General features: G+C 42.7%; 1 protein-coding gene across 1 annotated transcript in view; it reads left to right on the top strand.

Moving 5' to 3' along the window:
• ATL2 (atlastin GTPase 2) overlaps positions 1-27,442 on the top strand; it is a 54,559-nt gene that overhangs the window by 8,556 nt on the left and 18,561 nt on the right. Inside the window, exons 2-6 of the mRNA XM_077814267.1 lie at positions 13,236-13,504; positions 19,458-19,592; positions 21,158-21,262; positions 23,263-23,313; positions 26,492-26,548. Of these exons, the coding sequence (XP_077670393.1) occupies positions 13,236-13,504; positions 19,458-19,592; positions 21,158-21,262; positions 23,263-23,313; positions 26,492-26,548 (617 nt within the window). The remainder of the gene's footprint in view (positions 1-13,235; positions 13,505-19,457; positions 19,593-21,157; positions 21,263-23,262; positions 23,314-26,491; positions 26,549-27,442) is intronic.

The following is a 27,442-nucleotide window of genomic DNA, read 5'->3' as shown; positions in this document are numbered from 1 at the left end:
GCCACAGAGTACATTAATTGCAAGAGGTATTTCTCAATGGTTCTCTAGGTGCTTGTGGATCACCGTGGGCATTTCACGGACATTGACGCAGGCTAGTCCGGAAAGGTGCATGACTTATGCATCTTTCGGAACACTGTCCTGTTCAAGAAGCTGCAAGCAGGGACTTTCTTCCTGGACCAGAAGGTCACTGTAGTGGCAGTCAAAATGCCCATTGTGATCCTGGGAGACCCTGCCTACCCCCTAGTGCCATGGCTTATGAAGCCATACATGGGGCACCTTGACAGCAACAAGGAGCGGTTCCTCAACAGGCTGAGCAAGTGCAGAATGGCTGTTGAGTGGGCTTTTGGCCATTTAAAGGCGTGCTGGCACTGTCTGTATGGGAGGCTGGACCTGGCTGATTACAGTATTCGTATGCTTATAGCCGTGTGCTATATGCTCCATAATATTTGTGAAGGGAAAGGTGAAAGCTTTGCTCAGCACCTGGAGGCTGAATTTGGACAGCCAGAGACCAGAGTTATTAGAGGGGCACAGTGTGGTACCATAAGGATCAGGGATGCCTTGAGTCAGTGATTTGAAGTTGAAAGCCACTAATATTTGTTGCTATGCTCAGGAGTGCAGTGCTTGTAATGCTCGGAGGTGATAGTGCATTGTCTGCACCAATCACTATGAAGGTGTAAGAAAATTACCTGTTTGCTTTCAATAAGGGAATAACGATTGCTTTCAAACCAAAACAACTTTATTAAACTACTGGATTGGGGAGAGAAACAATAAAACATATCCGCACTGAGGGGGAAGGGAGGGTCGCAGGAGGAGGTGAGGTCCTGGGATGGTTAAAGATTCGTGTATGTCCAGGTATCCTATCAAACCTTGTCCTTTGGAGTACAGTGCAGCGGGTACTATACTTCAGCAGGGCTAAACTGCAGAGGGATGGGTGTTGATTGCAGTGGGTACTGGGAGTCTGCAGGACTGGACTGTGATGGGGGCAGGAGTGGCTCTTGGGGAGAGCCAGCACTGTAGGGGGTGGCTTATAATCATCCCTGTCCCCACATTTTCCACAGGCTGTGTTCATTATGGAAGATATCTCGCTGCTGAGGGTGAGCGAGGGAATCAAGGGAGGTTCTTCTCCAAGACTGCAGCTTCCTTATGTGTCTTGCCTCTGTGCAGCAATGGTGTCATGCAGATTCCCGTGAAGTGAGGGAGTCAGTCAACACCCTGTTCCGCTGCTCAGACTAGGCATGTGGTGGTACGCACATCATACAGACACAAGCCTGCTTTCTGCAACCCTCCTGCCCCCAACAACTCGCTTCAGCAATTCCCAAAATCAAACCCACTTACCAGGGGCCTCGGTTTGCACTTCGCCAAGATCCGACAGCTGTGACTGGCTAGGCTCCTCTGGGGTAGAAAAGAGCACTAAGTGGCTGCATGCATCTCTGACCTCCGAGTCATCTTCTGCCTCTGTGTCCCCGTCCACAACCTTGTCCAAGATTTCCTCCTCCTGGCTCAGTCCATTCTCGGCTGGGCATGTGAGCCAATGGAGTTATCCACAGGGGCCTTCACAGTGGAAGTGGGCTTGCCACCAGGTATTGCGTCCAGCTCTTTGTAGAACTCACAGCTCATGGGCACAGCACCAGAGCGGCGGTTTGCCTCCTGCGCTTTGTGGTAGGTGTTCTGCAGCTCCTTTACTTTGACCCTGCACTGCAGTGTGTCCTGGTCATGGCTCCTTTGTCATGCATTGTGAAATCTGTCTGTAGGTATCATAATTCCTATGGGTGGAGCATAGCTGGGACTGGACAGCTTCCTCTCCCCAAATGCTGCTGATGTCCAGCAGCCCAGCATTACCCCAACGTGGGGATCGCCTGGTGCATGGAGCAGGCATGGTCTGCTGTAAAGATGCACTGAAACCACTGCACAAGTCACCAAGCAAACAAGAAGGGGACTTTCAAAATTCCCAAGGAATATACGGGGTGGGGATTATTGGTCACCTGAGGGCAGTGCAGTAGAATTCAAACTGATGACCAGAGAGAGAGGCAAGAAAAGGCACTGTGGGGGACACCTCCTGGAGGCTGATAGCAGCTCTGTAATCGACCAGGGTGTCTACACTGGCACTGTGGTGCTGTACTCCTGGCGCAGAAAGCTCTACGCCTCTTGTCGGGGTGGGTTTTTTACAGCACTGCAACTGCACAGTTTCTGTGCACTCAGTGGCGTGGCCGTGTGCTCAACTCGGGAGTTACAATGCAGCAGACTGCTTTACTGCGCAGAAACTTGCCAGGGTAGACAAGGCCTGAATGTGGTTTGATTTGAGATCCCTTTGGTTTAGGAGTTAATTAGGAACAGAAGCATACTGGCCACAGCACAGAGGACTGACAACTTGTGGAAACTCACAGTATCCATTTCAGGTGAGGAGCAGGCAGTGGAAGCAGGTGAATTTCTAAACAGCTAAGATCCTCTTTAAATGCATATATCCTGACTTCCTGCGAATACACAGAATGGCACTGAGAATTTCAGCTGCAAAGCCTGCCATGTAGTGTTGGTGGCTGTTGTGATCAAATATCTTCTATTTAAAAGAGAGAGAACTTTTCCTCAACATTTTCCTTAAAATGTAAGCATACAAAATACACTTTACTGAGCTATTAAGAAGAGTTCTTGTTAATTGTTCATGTATAAAGTAACACTTAATGCTAAATATTGTATTTCCATGCCATTAGCTTTAACGAGGTACTTCGTCTTATCACTGTTACTATTCTGTTGGTTGGAAGTGGAACTTCAATTAAAATTTATGAAGTTGGGACCTTATTTCATGTTGGCTGTGTTATGTGCCCCTATGTTCTTATAGTAGCGTTGTGGGGTTTGTAAGACTTGGGTGTCTCATCTACATTAAAAAGACCACCCTGGAAGTAGTTCTGTCTGGGAAACCTGTGCAGTTAATGAAATCTATTGGGTTCAAGTAAAATACAAAATATTTAAAAGCAAGTATTGTCTCTAAATGCTAACAGGCTTTTAAACCTTAATTCTAGAAAGGTAGAGCTTCCTTACATGTGTTACATAATCTTATTACAAATTTATAGCTTTACTTCTAAGATGTACATTTTTGTAAAAGTGCAAAGTTCCTAGAGCTTCATGCAAGAAATCTGCTAGTATTAAAAGTACTGTAGAAATAAGTAGTAATTGTGTGGGTCAGCTGCTGAATCCTTATCACATGGCACATTCCTAAAGGTTTAACAGTGAAGAAAAGAATCTTCTAGTATAAACTGAGGTTAATGGTATTATACATGGAAGTTGAACTAATCTTAATAGCAGTATTCAAGATCAACTATAAAAACGGGCATACAGTACTTCATGGACAAAACTTAGAGAATGGAAATGGAGACATCTGTGGAGCATTCAGACACTACACAGGAATCTTGATTTTTATGAAAAAATGATGTATGGAGTGTGAAGAGGATTTAACTTGGCTCATCTAATAGAATGTGAATAAGCAAGAATAACATGCCATTTAAGTACTTTGCATTGCAGGCATAACATTCTTTTGGTCCTTTTTGTTAACCAAATATCCTACTAGACTATTCTGTAGTACAAAATACATGACTAGCTTCCCATTTTATAGAGCATTAGAACTGGCTAGATGTGGAGTTCAAAAAGTAAAAAGTAATCCATTATTGTACTTGCTTGGGGTCTTTGTGTCAGCTCTGTGACCTCTGTGACTGTAATGTTTGCGTTTTACACAGCAACAGGGAAGAAATGTCTAAAAAAGACCCACACAAACTGAGGAAACTGAGAATACACTTTCTTAGGTGCCCAAAATAAACTGGGGGGAAGCTTCCATGTATTGGTTATAGTGATATTAAGGTCCTATAATAATAGGTTAGTAAATCTTCAGACAGAAGCATGATTAAGGTGACCGTCCCTTCAAATGAAAACAAGGTTTTAAAGACTATAAAGGGCAATGATAAAGGGTTGCTGTGTGTATATGATCACTGTGTAGAAAAGTGAAGGTCAGTAATAATTATAGCAATATTGGATTAGTATTTCAGACTCCTCTGGTTGATGAAAGAGGGAAACAGTCAGCTCCCTCTTGTCTTCCTTTCATAATCCTTGCCATCTTGTCATTCTCTTCCACATTATTCATCCTTTAAAAAGGGTGTTAGAAGGCAAGTCTACACTTAAAATGCTGCAGCAGCGCAGCTGCACTTGTCCAGCTGCAATTTTGTAGCGTTTCAGTGAAGATGCTACTACGCCGATGGGAAAACTTCTCCTGTTGGTGTCGTGTTAATCCACCTCCACAAGAAGCACTAGCTGTGTCGACAGGAGAAGTCCTCCTGTCGACATAGCGCTATGTACACTGGGAGTTAGGTCTGTATAACTGTGTAGATTTTTCCACACACCTGAGTGACGTAGTTATACTGACATAAGTTACTAGTGTAGACCAAGCCTAACAGAAATACACATTGTATGTAGACATAAATTGTATTAGTGCCATCCATGCCACCAACTGGTTACAAAGTTCATTTAAATTGTAGTGTAAACAGGACCTAATGGAGTGAAACTGATATGATCCTGGAGAACTTCAATACCTTTATGATGAAGAAATGCTTCATGCAGGAGCAGCATAAGAATTTTTCTTTGTTCTCATGTGGGGAAGGTGTAGGGGACCCAGGGAAAGGAAATTTGCTTGTTTGGCTGCAATTCTCTCTATCTTGAGTAGTCCTCTGGGAGGCCAGATTGATTTAAATCACCAAGTGGAAAGCCTCGATTTAAATCAACTTTAATCAGCTTTTCCATTTGTACTTCAGTTCTCTTCTAAAGAAAGGTGCATTCTCATTGGATGATATAACTATTAAAACACTGATTTACAACTAAATAGCCTTTATGCTAGATTTGGTACTTCTTTTTACTACCTAGGAGGATACTCTCTAACGATATACATTCATTTAAGCAGTTATATAATTTAACATTTTCAGATTCTTAAATGTACATTTTTAGTATGGTAGAAAGTGGTGAATGAGATATTGCTCACTTACTAGATATTTAACTTTTTGCCATGAATTGTCAAGCTGTGTTAAGATGGTAACTGTGTAATTAAATTCCAAACAGCATATAAAACTTATTTTTATTTAACAAAACAACCTTAAATGTTATGGATATAGAAACTTCTCTTATCAAAGTGTTCCACATGTACAACTAAATGATTTATTAAACAGGAGGATTAACTGTATTCCATTAACTAAACTGATTATTTCAGCTTAGCCAAGGAAATTTTTCAAATACACCTGAGCAAAATGACTGGAACTTACGTTCCTACTCATCTAAGTCTTTTGAAAATGAGACAGTCTCCTAAGTGACTTAGGCTGACCGACTGTGCCATATTTATAAAGCTTGACCTCAAAAGTTAGATGTTTCCCCCATTCTTTCATTAGATAGAAAGCAGCCTTTACCTCATTTTTTGATGAGACTCAGGGATTCAAGAAAAAAAATTTAATAAATCAAAATATCTAATTTAAATAAAAATCATTAACTTGTATTCACCCTGTTCTCTGCTGTTATTGGAAGAACTTGTGCTGTTCCTTCCTACACATAGCTTTCTCCCCCTCGTCAAGCAAAAGTTAACCTGGTAGTTTCACTAGCATTGTTTCCCACAACCAGTTAAAATTTAACATTCATCTTTGTCTAGGAAAAATCAGGATGATCAGCTTTTCCTGTTGGACAATCAAATACAGAACCCAAGTTGGCCTTGGAGAAGTAAAAAATTTCAATACAATCCCAGTTTGATAATGCATGCTATTAAATCTACTTCAGCATACAAGAAGTTGGTTGCCTGAGGTTTGGACAAGTTCTGCTTGCCTTCCCAATGTGTATGTGCTTTATGGGATCTGACCACTTCTGGAGGCAGTAAACAAGACTCTTGGGGACAGGGGAACTTGAGATGCTGCATTTTTTCTTCCTCATTCACATGTCTTAACTTACCATAATATTTCCCAGAACAGCATCATGCAGCTTGGCACTGTCCTGGTAGATCTCATTTTGCTGTTGCTGCTGGGGTCTTGCTATGTGTGGAAGTCCTGTGCTAATAAAAGTCCTCTAGGTGAGAAGGAAGAGAAACTTTAAGTTTGTCACTGTCTCCTCCTTTCCCACCCCCAACCTAAAAAAAACCAAACCAAACTTTCCTCTTCAGTGTGGTAGATGAACATAATTGTCTCAGCGGCTTGATCCATAGTGTGTCCCCAAAACAGGAAGTGCATAGTGAAATATGACTGGGTTTGTGTCACATTTCATGCCACCACAGTCTTTGCAGTTACTTACTGCAGCATTTTTCCAAGGCCCAACTTGTGTGGAAGCAAACTGCTGAATATATTGGGGTGGGGAGGAGTGTAAACTTTTTGCCACCTATCCTGCAGTAATGTACTGCCTGCAGAAAAGTCTTCTGCATTTCCTCTTCAATTAAAAACACAACAAAACACTAGCTTTCCAATATTTCCATTTAATGGGAAAGACTCTTCCTTTGCCCTTTTATACAAACCTTTCCATAAGCAGACCTTTGATTTCTTTTGGCTATCTAAGATTAGATAGACCTATGGTCTAATTAGCTGTGACACTTCTTGGGTTTCTTGGTCACCAGAATATCTTCTCTCTCCCCCATTCCCTTGTAGCCATGCAGCTTCAGGTCCTTTGCCTTTTTATGGTTTCATATAACCAATCCAGAATTAACAAACATAAGAAACAGAAATTCTGTAATTAGAAAGGGATGGGGGGGAGGGAGGTGCAGCATTAAATATTCATTTCCCCCTCATTCCTGTTGGATATCCAAACAAGTCTTTGGAACTTAACTCATCCACCCTATTTATAGCAGAAATATTCAAAACACTTAATTATTTCTGGCCTTAAAATGAGCTGCTTGGCAGCATTTGCGAGTCGGCAGTAGGAAGGCAGCGGTGCCATGGCTTTCATGCGACTCTTGCTGTGAATTTACAAAATGAGGCCACTGGAAAAAAGGGCAGATAGCAATTGTTTTTTAAAAAAAATATTTTATCACTTAGGGTAGCAGCACTGTCTCATAACTGAACTATGAATTATTTGTCTAGATATTGTAAATGTGCTTATAAATTAACTAAAGGAAAGTAAATTTTATTTGCATCTGACCCTTAAGAGAACTTGTAACTCTATTAAAATTTCACACATGCCTACACTTTCTCTATTCAGTTCACTACCCCAAAACACTAACCACACTCAGGCCTCTCTCGCTAGAGAAAGGGGAGAGACTAAAAAATGCCGGTCCTTTAGCGGGGTGAAAAGGTCTGACAGGAGCCTTAAAAATTAAATTATGCTTCTTCACACTGTACAAGACTCAACAAGAACTAGCTTGGAATCTTAGCTCAAACTTTACATCCAAAAGCTCAAATAATAAACTTTGTGATCATAATAAACTTCCCTTTAAAAGGGGCCAGTATAAACTTTAAAATAGACTTGTCTGAAATTTTGGTACCTAGTGTGCTTACAAGCAAAACCCACGATTACTATGACTGGAAAGTGTCAGAAGGGTAGCCGTGCTAGTCTGGATCTGTAAAAGCATCAAAAAGTCCTGTGGCACCTTCATAGACTAGGCTCCAATAAGTCTGTTAGTCTATAAGGTGCCACAGGACTCGTTCCCGCTATGACTGGAAAGTTATCGAGACAAAATTCCCCAGTTTTTTCAGTTGACTGTGCATGTGATAGCATTTTGTGTACTCCCTTCCAGATTCTCCTGTATCAGTCTTTCCCTTATAAATATCCACATAGGAGCAAAACAACATCTATTTTTAAAAAAGCCAGCACCTCTTATTTAAAAAGGTTCCTGTATCAGATATAGGAGTTGAGGGGGAAAGGGAGGGAAGCAGTAGACTCAATATATCTTGATTGTAGTAAGACTTTTGACACAGGCCTACATGACAGTGTTTTGAGCAAACTTGGAAAATGTGGTCTAGATGGAATTACTAGGTGGATGTGCAACTGGTTGAAAGACCAAAATCAGAGTGGTTAATCAATGGTTCACTGTCAGACTGACAGGATGTATATAATGGTGTCCCGCAAGGATCAGTCCTGGGGCTGGTACTAGTCAATATTTTCATTGATGGCTTGGATAATGTAGTGGAGAGTGTTCCTATAAACGTTTCAGATATCATCAAACTTGGAGGGGTTGCAAACACATTGGAGGACAGGATTAGAATTCAAAAGTGGCAAATTGGAAAATAGTCTGAATTCAACAAGGTGAAATTCAGACAAGTGCACGTTACTTCACTTAAGAAGGAACAATCAAATGCACAACTGCAAAATGGGGAATAACTAGCTGGGCAGTAGTACTGCAGAAAAGGATCTGGGGGTTATAGTGGATAACACTGAATGAGTCAATGTAATGCAGCTGTGAAAGGCTGGCATGTAAGAGACTGGATATAATTGTCCTGCTCTACTTGGCACTAGTGAGGACTCGGCTGAAATACTGTCCAATACTGGGCACCACACGCCAGGAAAGATTTGGAGAGTCCTGAGGAGAGGAGATACTCACTGAGGCAAAGGACGCTTCCCCTCCCCATGCCACTTTAAAAAAAATAAAATAAAATAAAAAAGCTGGTTGAAGAGTTACACTAGTTGAGATGACTTCTCTTCTATCTCTCCTGGCCCCCCTTTTGACAGCCATGTGGCTTGGAGGAGTAGAAGAGACAAAATGCCTCCTTCTGTTGTGCATCCGTGATGTGTAAGAGTGTGGAGCTTCAGATCAGAGCCCTGCGCAGGACTTTTTAAAATCTTGTTCCCACCTATTCCTGCTGTTATGGCAGCTGGTCCTATGGGATCAGAGTCCCGCTGCAGGGCTCTATGCTAGTCCCAGGCAGGGCTCTACTTTCGATTGTTGTAAGGTCTTACAAGCCAGAGGCTGAGAAGATGGAGGTCTAAACATGTCCAGAGAAAACACTGGTAGAAATCGCAGCATCCGGAGTTTTGGTTTTTCATCAGTTTGGTGCTCCTTCACGTCACTGATGAATGGACTCTTACCCTTGCCTTTTATATCTCCCGCTGGCTAGTAGATGTTTGGTAAGTCTTTCAAGACCTGCTAGTAGCCAAGGCTTTTCAGCAGCCAAATGCAGCTGCATAATCCCTCCCCCACTTGTACCAAGCAAAAAAAAAAGTTTTTTTGGATGAGGGGAGGAACACTTCCCTCACACTTCCCCCAAGTGCATTTTTGTTCCAGATCTCATCCATGTTGCAAACTCAAGCCTGCAACTTAGTATCATGCTCAACTTTAGTCATGACTTAACCAGAATTAACCTTTCATAAACGCAAACTCTTAAGTAATGATACTTGATGGACCCATTCCCCAGAGTTCAGTTTTGAGGTAGGAAACTAAATCTCTTTTGTGTATGCCTCCAACTTGAATTCATGTAGCTGTGCCTAATAGTATTAGTTGTGTGGAAAATACTAGTTGAGGAAACTAGGCCAGACCTGACTACTGAACTTGGAAAACTGAATACACTGAGACATACAGGCAAGTATGTCTCAACAGTGCTGTGTGGGATAGGTGTAAAGGGTTGATTCTAGAGTGCTGTGTGACAAATTCTGTTTATAGATCCCTGGTGGAATAGGCTCTAACACTAACTTAAACATGTGTTCTCTGCAATACTCATCTTTGATATAGGACCAGAACTATTTAGCTTTGACTCTATCAAGGCCCAGACAATATACACAGTTGTAGGAGTTGAGGAAATCTGAGACTCATATCACAGGATCTGCCTGACTTCTAAAGTTTGCACATCTGCTGTTGATGGAATGAAGACAATATCATGTTTCCTGTGAAATTCAGTTAATCTTGGGACTGTAAGTAGAAAGGTTTTAAAGATCATTCTGTTCCTATGAAAGCTAAGAGGAGAAAAGAGCCTTGTGGTAATTATTCGTTAAGCTTATTTCTGTAAGAGCCGAGGGAGGTACTGATGCAGGGTGCTCAAAATGAAGTGTAGCGCCTTCAAGGGAAAATGAGGTGTCAGGCAGGAACTTTGACAGTTCCCCACTGCTTTGAAAGCCTTTTTTCAGCAGTATAAACTCTGAGCACTACCCTTTTTTATTTAAGCAGGCCATGAGATATCATGTGTTCACAATGCTTGGGAGCAGAAATGTCTTTTTCATAGACTGGAGTGCATGTGTTCTTAGAACTGGATGACAACAGACAGCTCTTACCAAGAATCAAACAGTTGGTCACTGTCAGGCCACTGGAGTCTTTAGGCTTTGTGGTAAACTATTGAATGTCTTACTGTGCCACAAAACGATTGGAATCCGTAGGTGCTCTACTCAGAGGTGTCCCTGTCTGAGAGCAGGATCCAGGATACTGTAGGCCTGCCAGAAATGACATGTCAGAACCAGCAGATGTTGGCTAGGATTCTGCTATCAGTATGTCAAATGGTGGCAGCATCATTTGTTTATACCTGGTATGTTCCCACAAGAGACAGCTGTCACTGGATCCTGAGATACCTGCGAAAACTACTCATGCAAGTACCTGCTGCATTGCATCCTGGTGGTGGGGGACCTCTACCTCCTGGGCTTGATTGAGATTATCTATAGACTCTCCGTTGGATCTGGACTTCCACATTCCTTCAGCTCAAATTGGAATGACCGCAATGTGCATTATGGTTTGACTAGAACCCAGTCAGGAAAGCGTCACACCCAAGATGCTTGCTTTCTTTGTGAATTACAGCTATACACAAATCATCTGGAGATTAGAGCAAACTAAAGCCTACATGGACCTGGTATTCCACCAGGTGTAACTTAAAGTGTGGGGGGAAAATAGGATCATGCCTGCGTTCAGAAGCCCTGTTGGTGTGGCATGTTGAGCCATTTCTTTCAACACGCTTCTAGTGGGAGAGGAGAAGCAAATTGGTATCAACCCTCAAATGATCCCTGGGACAATTATTTTAAACCAATCCAAGTAGTACCTGCTGCCCACCCTGAACACGTTCACCATGGGGACACGTAGCAGCAGCCACCGCAGCAGGGGCAGAGGGTTGTGAAGTGATCGGGACTATGCACCAAAGGTGGTGGGCATGACAAATGTTATAGAATAGTTGCTGACTTTGATTGTTGGGGCTTTCTAACCTGCACTGGGGCCGTTGATTGGACTCGTGGATATAGGTCGCTCTCCACAAGGAGCGCGCATACGTAAACTACAAAGGGTACGACTCGGTCGTTAGGCAGGCTCTAGTTGACCACTGGGATGCACTGGCAGGGGGCATACCACCAGGCTGTTCTGGAGATTGGGACTTTACCTTCACGGACAAACTTAGACGTTGTTCCCACCAAATGACATTATAAATGGAACACTGTCCCCACTATTACTCTAGGGGACACTGCTTACCCATTGTTGCCATAGCTTATGAATCCATACCATGATTTCAGAGGACCTGGCAGAAGAAGGGTAAGCTGCAGGCCCAGTGACTGTAGAATGGTGGTGGAATATGCCTTTGAAATCCTGTTGGGGCTGCCTTCAGAACCGTTTGTATGCCAGTGTAGTCCGTACCGTCTGCATTATTGTGGCTTGCTGTGTTTTGCACACAGGGAGGAGGAGGGATTTTTTTGCCAGGAGTGGACTCAAGATGCTGCCAGATTTCTGCATAAGTGCACGCAACCAGATAGTGCACCTGTGCTGACTGCTGCTGGATCCACATGCACAACAGAAATCAGGGATGATTGTGTGTGCCCACGTAATGGATTTGCACATTGGAGTTTTGAATAAGCCCTTGCATATTAACATGAATATTTAAAGGAAATAATCTCCAACTTTTGCTGGATCTTCAATTGTAGTGCTCAAGGATAAATGTGAAGGTGAATTTTCAAGGAACAACAAAAGTTTGTGCCTTCTCCCCTTTTTCTAGAGAATCTTAAAGATGTGTTTTCTGTTTGGGCTTTTTATACAGTATTGGGAATACTTAGTCTTGACTTTCTTCACTTGCAGGAGAATCTGAATGAAGGTTTGAGGTTGACCTGAGTTGTAGCACTCTTAGCACCCTGTTGATGGAGAAGGCCAATTCTGGTGCTTTCAGGGCTAAGTTGGGACTTGCTGCTATTAATGTCTGTCTGTATGTATAACGTGAAACTGTGACAAAGATATGGTGGCCTTTATTCTCTGCTAGGCCAGGAAGAATTGTCAGCTCAAAAAAGAGAAGCTGTTTCTAAATCTTTGACTTTGAAAATACCATCTTAATGCTTCATTCAAGACACTTTCTTCCAGTGGTGCAAAATCACGCCTGCATTTTCCATGCCCATTTGGGATATATACATAAATTTATCTTGCCTACTACTTCGTGTTCTCTTAAAATGGCTTCTAGCTCTGTATGTTCGATGTTAGCTAATTATTAACAAGCAGTGTTGAAAGTCCAAACTTCCCAATGAACTTACTTAGTGATTAAAATCAGTGTTGTGTTGGAATTGGAAAGAAACAGTTCATAAATTTCAACACTGTCTTTTTCAGTGTAGCTCTGTGAAACACTAGGTAATATTAAGTTAGTACAATTTGGTAACCAAAATTGTCAGACTGTCAATCTTTTGTGTCAGTGGAAATATAGTAGTGTTCTAAAAATAAGTTTTATGTCCCCCTTTAACATACAATTTTTATGTTAATTTCTATTTAAGTGAGAAGAGGTAGCAAAGATCCTTGTTTGTGACAGAAGCTACATTTCCAAAGGTCTTAGAGAGGGTTTCAGAATATTAATGCTGAAAAGATAATTTTGGAATGCAAGACTCCTGTACAATTGAAAGAAAGTTGAAGTGCTAAGATACAGATGCTGCTCTGCAGTGTGTTACATATGGAACTCATAAAAATAGACAGTTTTCTATGTCAAAGAGAACTTGTGCCATTGGGGACAAGATCCATATGAAATGGAGAATATTATTAATTCTGACAGCTGGCCCAAGACAACTTACGATACCTGCAAAGTCGTCATTCATAGCAATACGATAATGCCTTGACCCATGCATCATCGGATTAGTCATGGCAAAAGTATATGTGCAGTGTTGTAACCATGTTGGTTCCAGGGTATTAGAGAGACAAGGTGGGTGGGGAAATATCCTTTATTGGACTAACTTCTCTTAGTGAGAGACAAGCTTTTGAGCTACAGAGTTCGTCAGGTCTGGCAAAAGTATGTGACCTGTAATTTCATTATCAGAATTCAGAAAAGTGTTATGTTTAGCTTGATTCACTAATTGTCTTTTCAAATGTTAATCTCTAGATAAGAGTTTTGAGGAGGATGCCCTGGTAGACTCTGATGCCCTGGTCGACTTGGAAGATGAAGCAGATTTGAAGACGCCTTGCCCTATACAAATTGTTCTTGCGCATGAAGATGACCATAACTTTGAACTTGATGAAGAGGCGTTGGAGAACATTTTGCTTCAGGAACACATAAAAGATCTCAATATAGTAGTTGTCTCTGTAGCAGGGGCTTTCCGCAAAGGGAAATCATTTCTACTGGACTTCATGCTTAGATATATGTACAACAAGGTGAGTAGTTGAAGGCTGTTCCTGCAGGAATAAATAAGATACCACCTAATTTGCTAGCTCTCTGCTTTGGCGACCTTGTTTATATACCATACTCTTTTTAAAAAAAAAAAACAGTAAACCATCAAAAAAAACCCAAAACCCTGCCCTTCTGACTCCAGAAATATTGACATGGTGTCAAGTTGGCGGAGCTTGTGAAGGCCTTACACTCATCATGATGCCATTTCTCTGTCTGTAATGTGATAACATTTGAATATAGCATCCATTCAATTCAAGTATTTCAGGGAATAGTCTGGGCATCGATAACCAGAGCCCTATTGATTTTGGGGGAACCTAAAGAGGAAAAATGGAGCATGGCCATCAGATTAGCACATCTGCAAGCACCTCTGCAATTGTCTCAAAGAATTGGTTGATGATGCCTGTTAATTCCTTGCAACATAACAATGCCTCTATCTCATCTCTGCTCTGAACATCCTGAATCACTTATCTCCCAGAAAGACAGAATAATGGCAGCGGATAGCAGGGAGGGGAATTAGGGTATCCTAATATAGGGGGAGGCATGGGAAGAATAGGGGTGCACACAGACCTCTGCCATGTGAGGGAGGAAGAAGGAAAAGGGGCACATAGCATTTCAGGCCCTGAAATATGAGGGGGTGGCGGGATGGCCCACAGGGATCTTATGGGGAGGAATGGAAGAATGCATGGAGCCCCTGCTGGGTGCAGTGAGCACAGCTGACAGAAGCTATGACATGTGATGCATTAGTAATACTGATCTTCAGTTCTGAAGAATGTTCAGATATTCTTTGTAAGTATTTTTGTTTCCTACAGTGGTTAGCTTAACTTATTGTTGGTGTCACAGCAGAAATTGGCATGGAGGAAGGATTTGAGAGAGGGTAGTGGCTTCCAGATGAGATGAGGGAGAATGCTATAGTATAAGGTGCAGCATGGAAGAAGATGGATTTGTGGAGAAGGTGGACTAATTCACTATAGCAACAATATTTCAGACTTTAAAAAAGCATGATTGCATAATACTTGTAATTTTTGACTGTTTACTGTTTCAGTTTGTGGCCTTTAAAAAGAAGATAAATGGCTTCAATTCAGACATTGAATTAAGTAAGGGGAAGAGTGGCAAAGTTTTAACGGCAGTTAAGAGCAATTAAATGTTTTCTAGATTTCTCAGTTACAGAAAACAAACTTGTAATCTACATATCAGTACTTATATAAGCTAACAACAGTGCACATGTGTTCAAGTATCTTTCATCTGCTCACTGAACAGTGACCTTGAACAGCCATCTCCCATGGACAGTAGAAACAATATGTAATACAAAATTAACTGCCATGCTAGGGGGCCTCAAAGGCATTCTGGTGTGTGCTCATCAGTCCTTGACAGTGAGAACCAGGGTAAATTGTTGCCTTTTTAAAAAGTAATCTAAGGGTGAAATGCTGACCCTACGAAAGTTGATGAGGTGTTTTGACATTGACTTCAAGGGAACCAGATTTCATCCTAAATCTTGACACTCAATCCTAGGCCACTTCAAATTGCTGCTGTCAAACTATTTGCTACTTTAAAATAATGACAGATGTGCTGATTAATGAGCATTTTGGGGAAGAGAGCAAGATATTGCCACAGTTTAAGGCCTTACTAAGAGTTGGGTGAAATAACTCTCTTGTTAATTTGGAGTGTAAGCTTTTCCATACCCATGACCTCATTATCTTGTATTCATCTGTATGGCCAATAGCGCCATGTAAGTAAAACTGAATTTGGTTTGGGTATTTTCCTCTGTGATTAGATCTAATATGGAGGCTTTCCATCCCGCTTGTCTTGTTTATTCTGTAGTGGTCAGACCAAAACTGTATCTGGATTTTAAAAAAGGGATGGATAACTGATCCCACCTATACACCCTTGTGCAACTAGTTAAATGCACCATGGGGGTGGGAGATGGTGTTTTTTAACATTCCTCTGAAGAACGTCGATCCGACGTTCCTATGGGAAAATTGAGTTACGACATTTTGACTTAAGACGTGATTTTCAGGAACCAATTGTCACAAGTCCAAGGACTGCCTGTATCACTTCTTGGTACCAAATGAGGAACATGCAGAACATTGGAGCAAGGCAACTAATCATCTTTGCTTGATTCAAATAAGGAAACTTACTTCATTTGGAATAGCAGCCTGTGTTCCATAGGCCTTCAAGTTCTGCAGCTGTTTAGTATGTTGACTGGGTTTGCCCTGAGAGAGAGCCCCGTGTTCCATTGTTTAGACAATTGCTACTTCAGAGCTAACAGAGTTGACACCACAACTTCAAAGTCCAGAATGACCTCTCCTTCACCCTCTTCAGACCAGTGCTGCAGATCTTGAACCAGAGCGATCTACCAGACAAATGTATATAGCAAAATGGAAGAGATTGACTTTAGGCAGTATGATGCAAGAAAGTCAGAAAATAAAGCCTCATTCAAGTAATGGGTAAGAAAAGTTCCATACTCCAGATGTTAGAAGAGGTTTGGCTTTTTACCTGGATCAGCCTAGGCCTTTCAGGTCTTTGTCTCAGCTCTTTGTTGCAGTTTCAGACAGAGTAAAGGGCCGCCTACTATCCACCCAGAGGATCTCTTCCTGGATTTGTGTGTGTCTCAGAGAGAGACCCCGATTTGGCTGATTCTGCACCTCCAAGTAAAGTGGGCGCTCACTCAACCAGGTCTTGGGCAATTTCCATGGCCTTTTTGGCTTGTGTTCCCATACTGGACATTTGGAACGGAGAAACCTGATTGCCTGTCACATGTTTGCCTCCCACTGTGCCATCTTTCATCAATCTAGAGACTCTGCCGGATTTGGACAGGTGGTCCAACAATCCCTGTTCATGTAGGCTCCGAGCCCACTTCCACTTCAAACATCGTGTGAGCCACCTACAGTGGAATAGATGTGCAATCACCCAAAGAAATGGTTACGTATCTTTCTATAACTCTTGTTCTTTGAGATGTGTTGCACATGACCCCTCCCTTTCTGTCCCTTCTTTATCAGTCTTTCTGGTAGGAGGTAACTGGGGGGGAGGGGCGGGCTGTGGGCAGCATGGCCCTTTGTACTGTGTGCAGTGGCATGAGGCACCAGAGGGTGCTTTCGCTCCACCAGCATTTACTGCTAAGGGAAAAATCTCCAGCAGCTATGCCTGAGGCACACACACACTTGCAGCAGAATGGACGTGTGCAACACACATCTCCAAGAACAACAGTTACAGAAAGATATGTAATGAGTTATGTTACCCCTGCCTACAGCATGAGGGAGTCTTGCCTTTGCTTAGCTGGGTATCAGCTCTAACAGCACCAGCCTGTTAGTCACTCAAGCACTCTCCTCTGGGCTACGTCAGCCCTGACTTTGCCTTGCAGTTTAATAATTGGTGCACCCCAGTCCCTTTGAAGCATTCCCTTGTGCTACCAGTTCCTGACGCTGGCTACTCACAGAATTATCAAGTCTGCTGTTCCCAAAGGAACAGTGCGCTCCTGCTTGTATGGATTCAATTTAGGATCAGCGCATTGCTTAATATCACAGCACTTAAACTTATTCTTGTTTTCACTATAAAGGTATTTATCAAACATTCCAGATTCAAGTGATAGTAAGTAAATATATTGGAAACAAACCATTACATGGAAAACAAATCATAACATGCTTTCTAGAGGTTAAACTTAACTAACAGGTTAACATCCTGTCTAAAGAAGCTTCGCACACAAAGTCCTTTGCAGCATTTGCAACCAGATTGGCTGAGGTCCTGTTTCCATGAATGTAAATGTGCTGTCCACTTATTTCTTAGGTGCAGGATGACAGGGTGTCATCTTTGCCTCGTGCATGTGCCCTCAAAGTGCATTGTCTGTCCTCAGACAGGGCTTGTGTTTTGCCTGTGTGGTGCTTCCCTGTTGACTTAACATCTCTTTGTTAACATTTACCTTCCTCTGTAAATAGGCTTAATTTATATCCTAGGTGCCGACTCCATGGGTGCTCAGGGCTGGAGCATCCACAGGGAAATGGTGAGTGCTAAGCACCCACTGGAAGCCCCTCCCCCAGCGGCCCTGCGATCAGCACCTCCCCTTTCCTCCCCCGCAGTGCCTCCTGCCCACTGGGATCAGCTGTTTCGTGGTGTGCAAGAGGCTGTGGGGCGGAGGAGCATGGACATGGCACACTTGGTGGAGGGGGGGCAGGAAGAGGCAGAGTGGGGATGGGGACTTGGGGAAAGGGGTGGAGTGGGGGCAGGGCCTGGGGCAGAGCCAGGGTTCAAGCACCCCCAGCAGATTGGAAAGTCGGCACCTATAATTTACATCCCAAAAGAGAGAGACATTTCTTACCTCTTGTCTGAAGGAAAACCTGTCTTTCACCTCTGCGGGTGATGAATGCCTTGATAAAGACTTCAAAATCATATTTTTTATGTATATATATATACTAGTATCTGTACATACATGTCAGAATAATATTAATGACCAGTGTGACCATGGCTTTTATTTATGACCTCACATGATGCTTTTTGGTGAACCAGGATGTACATACCAGAAGATATTCCTATAACCCCCTGGCTAGCTGCCAGTAAGGGGTTCTTGGGACACAGGCAGGGAAAATAAATTGATTCAACATCTGCATCTAGTCTTCTGCCAATGGGCCATTTCCTAACCTTTAAAATCAAGCCGTCCCTTTATCAAGATTTGACTTGACTCCTGTATATGCCTACCATCTACCTCTTTGTATGTAGACACACCACAGTGAAAAGATTCATCAATAATCTCTTCCTGCTCTTTCCCACCTCTATGTAAACAGATGCATTTGTGGATTAAATCTGTTGCTTATGAAACTGTTGGACTCTCCCCTATGAGCCACTGCTCTTTATGCTGCCAGTTTTTGAAGACTGATTTCCTCTTCTCAGGAGCATCAGCTAGAACAGTTTGAACTATGGGCTCTGCTGGCTGATTCTTCTTTCTGCAGGGATAGAGAGGCTGTCCCCGCCTTAAATTTTTTTCTAAGGTAGCTTCTGACTTCTACCTACCACACTCTTGACAGTTTACTTCCCTGAATCCTGACCACTACTGGGAGACGCTAGCTCATAAATTCATTATAAAGTGAGCTCTTAAGTATTACCGGGGCAGGTTGAAACCTAGATAGCAACTCCCAAACTGGTTTGTGGACCACTTGCTGGTCACTACCATTGTTCTTTTCTTCTTGGGTGGTTCTAGTAGTCTGTCTGCCCTTTGAGGGTCTTGTATTTCCTCTCTCGCTGTGGGACCTGAGCACTTCGTGAGCTTTACTGAGGTGTGGGTGGGGGCGAGGGGGCTAAAATCTATTTTCCTGATGCGTGGATGTAGGGACAAATGTTTTTAGGGACATGAGGCTGAAGTTCCCTTATTCAGCCCCTTCTAGAGTGAAGTAGGTGTTTTAAATGCTGCAGCCGTGGATGCACTCAAAATGGTACAGGTAATGAGTCTTTCTGTAGTTCTTTTGAGGTGTTCTGTGCATATCCATATGACCCACTCTCCATCCCTACTCTGAAGTCAAAGGTATAAAGTTGAAAGTTAAAAGCAGGTTAGACAAATACCTGTCAGGGATAGTCTAGATAATATTTGTCCTGCCATGAGTGCAGGGGACTGGACTAGATGATCCCTTGAGGTCCCTTGCAGTCCTACGATTCTATCATTCTATGAAATAACTGTTGGTCGCAGCCCCTTATGGGGTGGGGGTATGTGGACAACCCTAAAGGCCAAAGTTTTCTCGAGGGAAGCAGTCAAGACACAGGGGAGTTGGAGCACCACAGGACCTGCAGGTAGTTATCTCAGACTCCAAGTACAGCTGAGCAACCTCTTTTTCTAATACTTTTTGTAACTTGAAAGCCTGTTCTAAGAAACCAGAGGAGTATATGGAAGTGTGCTAAAATACAATCCTACAAGTGATCCTCTTGCTGTTGAGTAAGTGTGTGTCTTTCTCTTAACAGAATTCCTCATGTTGGATAGGTGGGAACAATGAGCCATTGACTGGATTTACATGGAGAGGTGGATGTGAAAGAGAAACAACTGGCATTCAGATTTGGAGCGAAGTGTTTGTAATTGACAAGTCTGATGGGACAAAGGTAAGCATTTCTATGACTAAATGGACTCATTCTTCTTTATGACCTCTTAAGCTTTTGTTGCCTTCATGAATTTGGTTATGATGTTTAATTTTTTTTAAGTGGTCAGATACCCCAGGTTTCTCAGTTACCCTCTTTGTATTAATCCTAATAGTTTCTAAGAATAAAATTTCAATTTATTTATGAGATGGGGTGGTGTACAGGAGGGGAGGAAAGGGAGAAATTCTAGCTTTGATCCAAAGCCTTTTGCCAGAATATATATATATTTATATTTTCCACCCTGTTGCTGTTCAGATACTTTGTGGCTATTGTGGAAGGCTTTCTAGAAGTGACTGCTGTTGACCGTCGTGTATAGCCAAATGTTCTGGCAACTGGAAGTATTCTGCAGAAAAAGCTAGTGAATTCTGCAAAAATGAGACGCAGTCGTAGCCTGCAGTTAGGCTCCAGTGGAATGTACACATGGCCACAAAATCCCTGGAGGCCAGGCTTTAAGTGTGTGTGGAAGTTGTTGATCCCGCTCTGTATGGTTCTGGATGTGAGGTTCTTGAGATTTAAGTTTTATGTATAACCTCTTCACAATGAAGCAAAGGGTTCATATGTTGCATTGTGTGTAGTGAAATATGCAGTGACTGCTGACAACAAGGATTAAATCTTCTTAAGCCTGTCCCCCCCCCCCCCCCCCCCCCCGCCTCCCAGAGCTCTTGACTGATATTTTTCATAGGCATGGCACTGCTAGAGCCCAAAGGGAGAGTTGGCAGCTTCATTGGCTGGATAATGTTACAAGTTTTAAGTAGATGGTGGCCTCAGTGAATGTTAGAAAGAACCTTGCATCCTGAGTGGTATAGAGTTGCCTCTGTAACTTCCATGATTTTTAACTCAGGGCTAGCTGACTGGTTCTGTGATTGTAGAATGGTCAAAGTGTGGGATCTTGTCTCTAGCAGCTTGTGTAATGTTACCCATTTGTTCTTTTTTTTTCTGCCTTTTATAACTGAAAGAAAAAGAAATATGAATCTATTTCAAAGATCTAGGGGATCAGACAGTAGATGTGTTTTGGAGTCAAGACTGCTTCACTGTTTCATCACTTAATTAATTGTCAACTTACTTAGCAGGAAACAGCTAGTTTTCCTTCAGAAAATGTTTAATTGTTTCATATGTTCTTGAAGTAAGCTTTGTCACACATCTAGTGTTCATGAAAAATGCTGGAGTGTTAGCCCCAGAGACTGAAGTCCTCTGGTGTGTCACAGTCAACAGTAAGGGTCGGCTTTGCTACAGTGCCCTGTAAGAGTGCCTCATTGGTCAAGGTTGAGGATACTTTGGGGGGAGGGGCTAACTCTGTATCTGTGTATCCTTGGCCTCTCTGCAGAATGCCAGTAAGGGTGTCACTCTTGGGTAGTGGTTTGAGTTGTGGACACCTGTCCACTGGGAGCTGAAGTAAGACTGTCAACGCGGTTTTAATGAGTCAACAGAGGGGCAACGACTTCCACTACCTGAACTGGATCCGACCCAGCAGCCTAGAGGTGAAACCATAACATCTTGGTTAATTATTGCTGCTTTTTAAAAATCTTTAGGTGGCTGTACTACTTATGGATACCCAAGGTGCCTTCGATAGCCAATCCACTATCAAAGACTGTGCGACGGTGTTTGCTCTGAGCACCATGACGAGTTCTGTCCAGGTGAGAATAGCTGTGCTGATAAATGGCAGCTTTTAAACCTCTTTGGCTTAGAAGACATCTTAAAAATATATCTGTAGTCCTGCCTTAAAGGGATAGGCAGACCTTTTAGATTTCCATCGCTCATTTAGAGTATCGCAGATGAATCTCTCTTTGGAGCGGAGATTACCCAAACACTACCCCCATTTCAGGTCCCTAGTTCTGTTGCACTGCAGATTCTACTAGGGGAATCCCAAATTGATTTATTTTTATATAAAATATATATGTAGTGACACCTCCACAAAGATGCATGGCAAAAATCACTGAGCAGCCTAGCTTATCCAAAGGGAGGGCTGACCCAGCACAACAAGCTCTAAATGGACTACTGCTGCGACAGTTAAACTTCTGTCAAACTTCTTGCAGTATGTCTCTTGAATACGGTTTTGAGGCTTGTCTAAATTTTCAAAAATGACCAGGTGTTTTTAAGGAGTATCAAATTGGACACTCATTCATTTGTAACTCTTGAAAATGTAGGCCTCTGTATATATCTGTTAACAAATACCTACATATACAGAATCCCGCCTCTCAGGAGGTGACAGTACCCTTCAAAGGCATCTTCTAAATCTATAGGTATAAATTTTAAGTCATGAGGGGAAAAAACACACTATCATTTTTATTACTCACTTTTAACGTTTAAGAATAAAAAATGAATTCTTGTAGCTATGTTTACAGAGACACTGTCAACTTGAAATCTAGTCCACTTTTAAAAAACGAGATACTATATGTTTGCCCTGGAGTCCCCCGTCACCTTGTATGACTTTACAGTCTTGTCTGTTTTTAACTGGCTTTTCCCTTCATTGCTGCTTTCCAAAAGACCCATACAAACAGGAATCTGTGCATTCGATACTTTGTGTATAGTCAAAAAGAAAAGGAGTACTTGTGGCACCTTAGCGACTAATCAGTTTATTAGAACATAAGCTTTAAATTTGTTAGTCTCTAGGGTGCCACAAGTACTCCTTTTCTTTTTGTGGATACAGACTAACGCGGCTGCTACTCTGAAATCTGTGTATAGTCAGTTTCACAAAGTAAACATTTTGTGGGGTGGGAATGATACTTTACTTCAACAGAAAGGGAAATCTTGCTTGTTGCAAATAACAATAGTATATCACAATCTTTCAGAAGATTGGTTTGTGGGTTTCACTTTTTTAATTAAAGGTACATTTCAGAGCATTCTAACAACCTTGAAATACTGTGCTGACCTTCCACAATATCAGACATTTAATACATTATCTTATCCTTTTCTCCTGAACCCTTGACTTGTATGACTCCAAATCTAGTCATAGATCACTAACTCTGCTTTGAGTTATGCCTCAACATTCAGTATTCGTACTGTCTGATCAATCCTGGGGGCTCAGGAGAGGTAATGATTTATTTGCCATGTTGGCAAAGTTCTATGTCAGCTGGGATATTTAAAAGTAAAGGAAACAGAACTTTGCAAAATCAAGCAATATATAACAAAGAGCTATCCAACTCTGTGTGGGCCAACACCAATGGGGTTCTGTCTGATGCAACATTACCACAGTAGCATGTGCTGGGGCATCTCCTATTCCTGCCCCAAGCAATCTGAGTTGGGGTTAGAGAGGGAGGTGAGTTGAGTTTCAAGCTGCTAATGTTAAACGTGTGCCCCTCTTATTCAACTGGGGGGGGGGGGGTGTTCAGCAAATAAAATAAAAAAAAAGTTTGCAGTTCATTCACTCTTGAAAGAACTCTTACGAGCTAGGATTAGGAAACTAATCACCCTTAACAGCAGTTATGTCCAAAGTCGTTGGTATGCCCAGGTGGCGCTTTTGAAAATACAGTACGTGATACCACTTTGACTAAAGAGTGACCGTTGGCTGTTTCGACCTCAGCAGAGGTGGGGTGAATACTCAAGTTCTCCACTATAGACTAAATCTGTGTTACGGAAAGATAAAGAATAAACCTTTCTTCTGCTAAAAGTCTTGGAACTGCAATATCTCTTACAGGTTTACAACTTGTCCCAGAACATTCAAGAAGATGATCTCCAACATTTGCAGGTACATATAAACTGAGTTGACTTAATATGGCTTTTATTGAAGTGCTGTCCTCTTAGAATTTTTTCAGTTCCCTATTTTGCTTGATTTGGCAATCTGAAACTCTTGGAACCCTGTTTAAGGGATTGTAAACAACTTTTGGATCAGGTTAAATGTATTTTTTTTCAACTGGTTGTAAGCACGATCTTTTAAAAAGCAATTAAGGTATTGGTAAAGCAAAGGCAGTTAGTGTGATGGGGTGTGAAAGTCTTTTTGTCTCCCTTGGAGGGGGCTCCCTGGCTAAGAGGCACATCTACCCAGCGATGCTGCTAAGCAGAGGGTCTGCCAAATCAGACCGAGGGGACTGATGGATTTATTTTAGATAAATTCCAGCAGGAGTCACAGTTGGCTCAGGGAGGCACTGCCAGTTTGGGATACTATTAGGCACAGCTGTGTCTGATTAAGGTTCGGAACTTTCGGGCTAGCCTGCACTTGAAATTTGCACCAGTGTAATTGTGTTTAGATAGTGTGATTGCTTTGTTTTACTGAAATTGTTCTATCAGTGCAAGCCCTAGTGTGGATGCATTTTCACCGATAAGTGTATTCACATTGTGGGGGCTGTATTGCTTTAACTACCCCTATCTAGTTAAAGTGGCACACCTTTTTAGTGTGGGCAAGACTGTAGACCGACAAGAAGCTGTCCAAGTGATGGAAGAATTGTCTTGTTTGTAACCTGCGTTTTCTTCTTTCTAAGTCACGTGAGGAGAGAGTGGCCAGAGGTTGCTGGGTTTTGGTTTTGTGCATGGAACACGAGCCTGGTCTCTTTCAAATAAATATGAAGTCCCGAAGAGACTGGCTTTTGTGTTAGCCAAACCTCTGTCTCCCATCTCCAGCTGCTCAGACCATGGCCCCTGCCACAGCTTGAAACTGGTTAACACGTCACCTGATACCAGGCTCCCCGACACATTCAGCTTCGCAAAAGGTGACAGCTGCCAACAGTAGGAGCCAACTTACAATTAGACATTTTTGAAATGCATTTCACAACTAATACATAAGTGCTTCTTACTGTTTGACCTTTCAGAGTACAAGCTGAGCAAAAGAACTGAGCAGTTTCTTAGAGGTTAAAGGGAAACTGATTTCCCAGGTGGCTTTGGTACTTTGATTGGATTCCAGTTGTCAACCCTGAGGGTGAGATTCATGATTGGGGAGGGGAAACTGCCTGGTGGATGAAGTTGGGAAAGGGGATAGGAGACCCATGCAATCACAGGTTGGAGGAAGTAGTTTGGGGTTGATAGGATATGAGCCGTGTCAGCTCTTCTCTCCAGTGGCCTTGAGGTGGGGGCAGGAAGATACTTGTATTAGGGAAATGGAATCTGTGGCTTGTCCTTGAAGGTCCTTGTTTGCGTACTTGGCAGCACCAGCTGTGTTCCTCTAGTGTCCACTTTATGGGCTCTGTCCCCTTCCAGAGTGACGTGGTGGCTGGAATAGGCCCCGGGTATCCATGTTTATATTAGATACTGCTAGAGTTTACAGCCAAATCAATGCCACCTTATGATCAATGGAAGTAGGCTGGGGGCCTCCCAAATGTGGTTTCATTCCTGTCTTTGAGAGGCTCCAGAGGCTAGTTTTGTATAACTGCTCTTCTCTGTCAAAGGTGCTCTTGAATTGGGTTTCACAGGGTTCCATCTCTTTTTCCCTAGTCGTCCCACATGGACATGGGTCCACTAGAAGGGCTAGTAAGGAGATGTAAGGCTACTGTGTATCTTCACTATGTTGATGATATCCAGCTGTCTTACTTGCATTGAACCAACAAGCTGGCTGAAAGCTCAAGCTATACAAGATGAGTGATGTTGGTAAGATGGTGGAAGCAGCTAGAAGAGAAGATGAAATTAAGGGTGTGTGCTACTATTTGTTACTAGAGTTTGCAGTCTAATACCTTGTTGCTCCTGGTAGATCACATAGCAGCAGTGAGTAGGATGGTTCTCTTCCATCTGCACCTGGACAAGAGACTGCAATCATTTTCTTGAATGCACACTTCGCAACCACAATCTAAGCCTTTGTAGTCTCATGTAGACTACTGCACTGCCTGGGGCTACGCCTTTAATCAGTTCTGTTGCTGAAGCTTGTGCAAAAGGCAGTGGCTTGTTTGAGTTTCTTGCTGTGATATAATACGTGTTCAAGGATCGGCTTTAGTTGCCTGTATGTTGACTCTGGAGGTTGAGGTCTCTGTCATTGGAGATTTTTAAGAGCAGGTTAGACAAACACCTGTCAGGGATGGTCTAGATAATACTTAGTTCTGCCTTGAGTGCAGAGGACTGGACTAGAAGACCTCTCGAGGTCCCTTCCAGTCCTATGATTCTAAGTGACCATATCTCTGTGCAACTGTATGGTGAAGAATGCAAACTGGATCCCCTTCTTTTCCCCTTTCCCCAGGCTAAAATAGAAATGTGCTGATCTCCAGAGCTTGCTGTGTCTGTTTCCTATGCTCTTGAAAAGGGAGGGAGGAGTTGCAGGCTGGGAAGGGTATCTGGTGGGTAGGAATCATTGGCTGGCGTGAGGGTTGGTCTGTCCTTTCTGATTTGGTGAAGCTGCTGCAATTCTAAATTGGCTTTTATTTGTAAGAGATGTCAGGCATCTAGAGCCTCTGATGAAGAATGTTTTGTAGAAACCCAAATCAACGTGCAGCACTTTGGAGGGGCACTCCTTGGGGGAGTTGGGAGCGTGCTATGTCAGATGGTGGCTGCCCAGGGAGGCCTGGATGGAGAGGTTGGGCAGGGGTACTCCTTTAGCTTAAGAAACCACAGGGTGGGAAGGTAACAGCTATGTGAGAGCAGATGATCTGGATAATGAAGCTGGAAGCCTATGGGGGGAGGGGGCTTTTCAGAGACCATTGTGGGGTCTAGGAGAGCCATTGGAAAGTGGAGGGGAGATCTTCATGAAGAGGAGTGTATTTTGCTGGAATGACATGCAGACTTCCTTGAGAGACCAGGGAAAGGATAGTCCTCCCTCAGTGCAATTTCTTGAACATTGGTATTCCCATCCTCCAGGTGCCGAGGGTTAACTTCAGGGCTATTCTTGATAATTCAATTAAAAATTGGAAGCCACTAATTTTACCATTGGTAAAAGATGGTATTCTTAATGGCAACACAAATTCTTTTTGTAATCTGTATGTGGCATTATTCTTAACAGTTTCATTTAATAGTTGTTTACAGAGTATGGAAGACTTGCTATGGAAGAAATTTACCAAAAGCCATTTCAGGTAATATATACTCTAAACTCTAACCTTTTTACATAATTACCTAGTTCAGGGCTTCTCAAACTTCATTGCACTGCAACCCCCTTCTGACGACGACAAATTACTACACGACCCCAGGAGAGGAGATTGAATCCGGAGCTCGCTTGAGCCCTGCTGCCCAGGGTGTGGAGGCCAAAGTCCGAACCCCACTGTCCAAGGGCATCAGCCCCAGGCAAGGGGCCTGTAACCCAAGTCCTGTGCCCAGGGCTTCAGCCCCAAGCAGTGGAACTCAGGCTTCACTTTTGGCCCCAGGTCCCAGCAAGTCTAAGCCAGCCCTGGCGACCCCATCAGAACAGGGTTGCAACCCACTTTGGGGTCTCGACCCACAGTTTGAGAACCGCTGACCTAGTTTTTCAACACCTGTTCATAAGGGTAGGAAATTTAGTTAATTTACATTATGGAGAGAAATTAGCTGGGCTGAAGCTCGTCGTCTTTTTTTTATAGGTCTGGGTGAGATGTGTGTGACAAATCAAACCATGGTAACTGCCTGATGGAATTTCATGTAGGTGAACTTAGGCTAGCATAGAATCTTTCTGAAAAGGCTGAAGGAAATCTGACAAGGAGTTTAAGATACAAAGTGTTTTTAATTTTTTTTCCGCTTTTTAGCCCTCCTAAGGTAGTGATGGGTTTTTATGTTTAACTCTATTTCCAAAACAGCTTGCACTAAATCCTTCAAATTGTCTTACTCTCCTTGGAGTTATGGCAGTATAGATCCCCACTCTTGAGGGAGTGTGCACTAGTTACCAATGTTGAAGTCCTCTGGAAAGCAGTTTAGGACTCTCACGTGTTCATGTACAGAACCAAATGTTCAATGTGGGACTATATAGGGAGCCGTAGCTCCAGCTTCACCCCATTCCA

This window comes from Eretmochelys imbricata, chromosome 3, assembly GCF_965152235.1.
Source record: "Eretmochelys imbricata isolate rEreImb1 chromosome 3, rEreImb1.hap1, whole genome shotgun sequence".
NCBI lineage: Eukaryota > Metazoa > Chordata > Testudines > Cheloniidae > Eretmochelys > Eretmochelys imbricata.
This window is presented reverse-complemented; position numbering and strand designations above follow the sequence as displayed.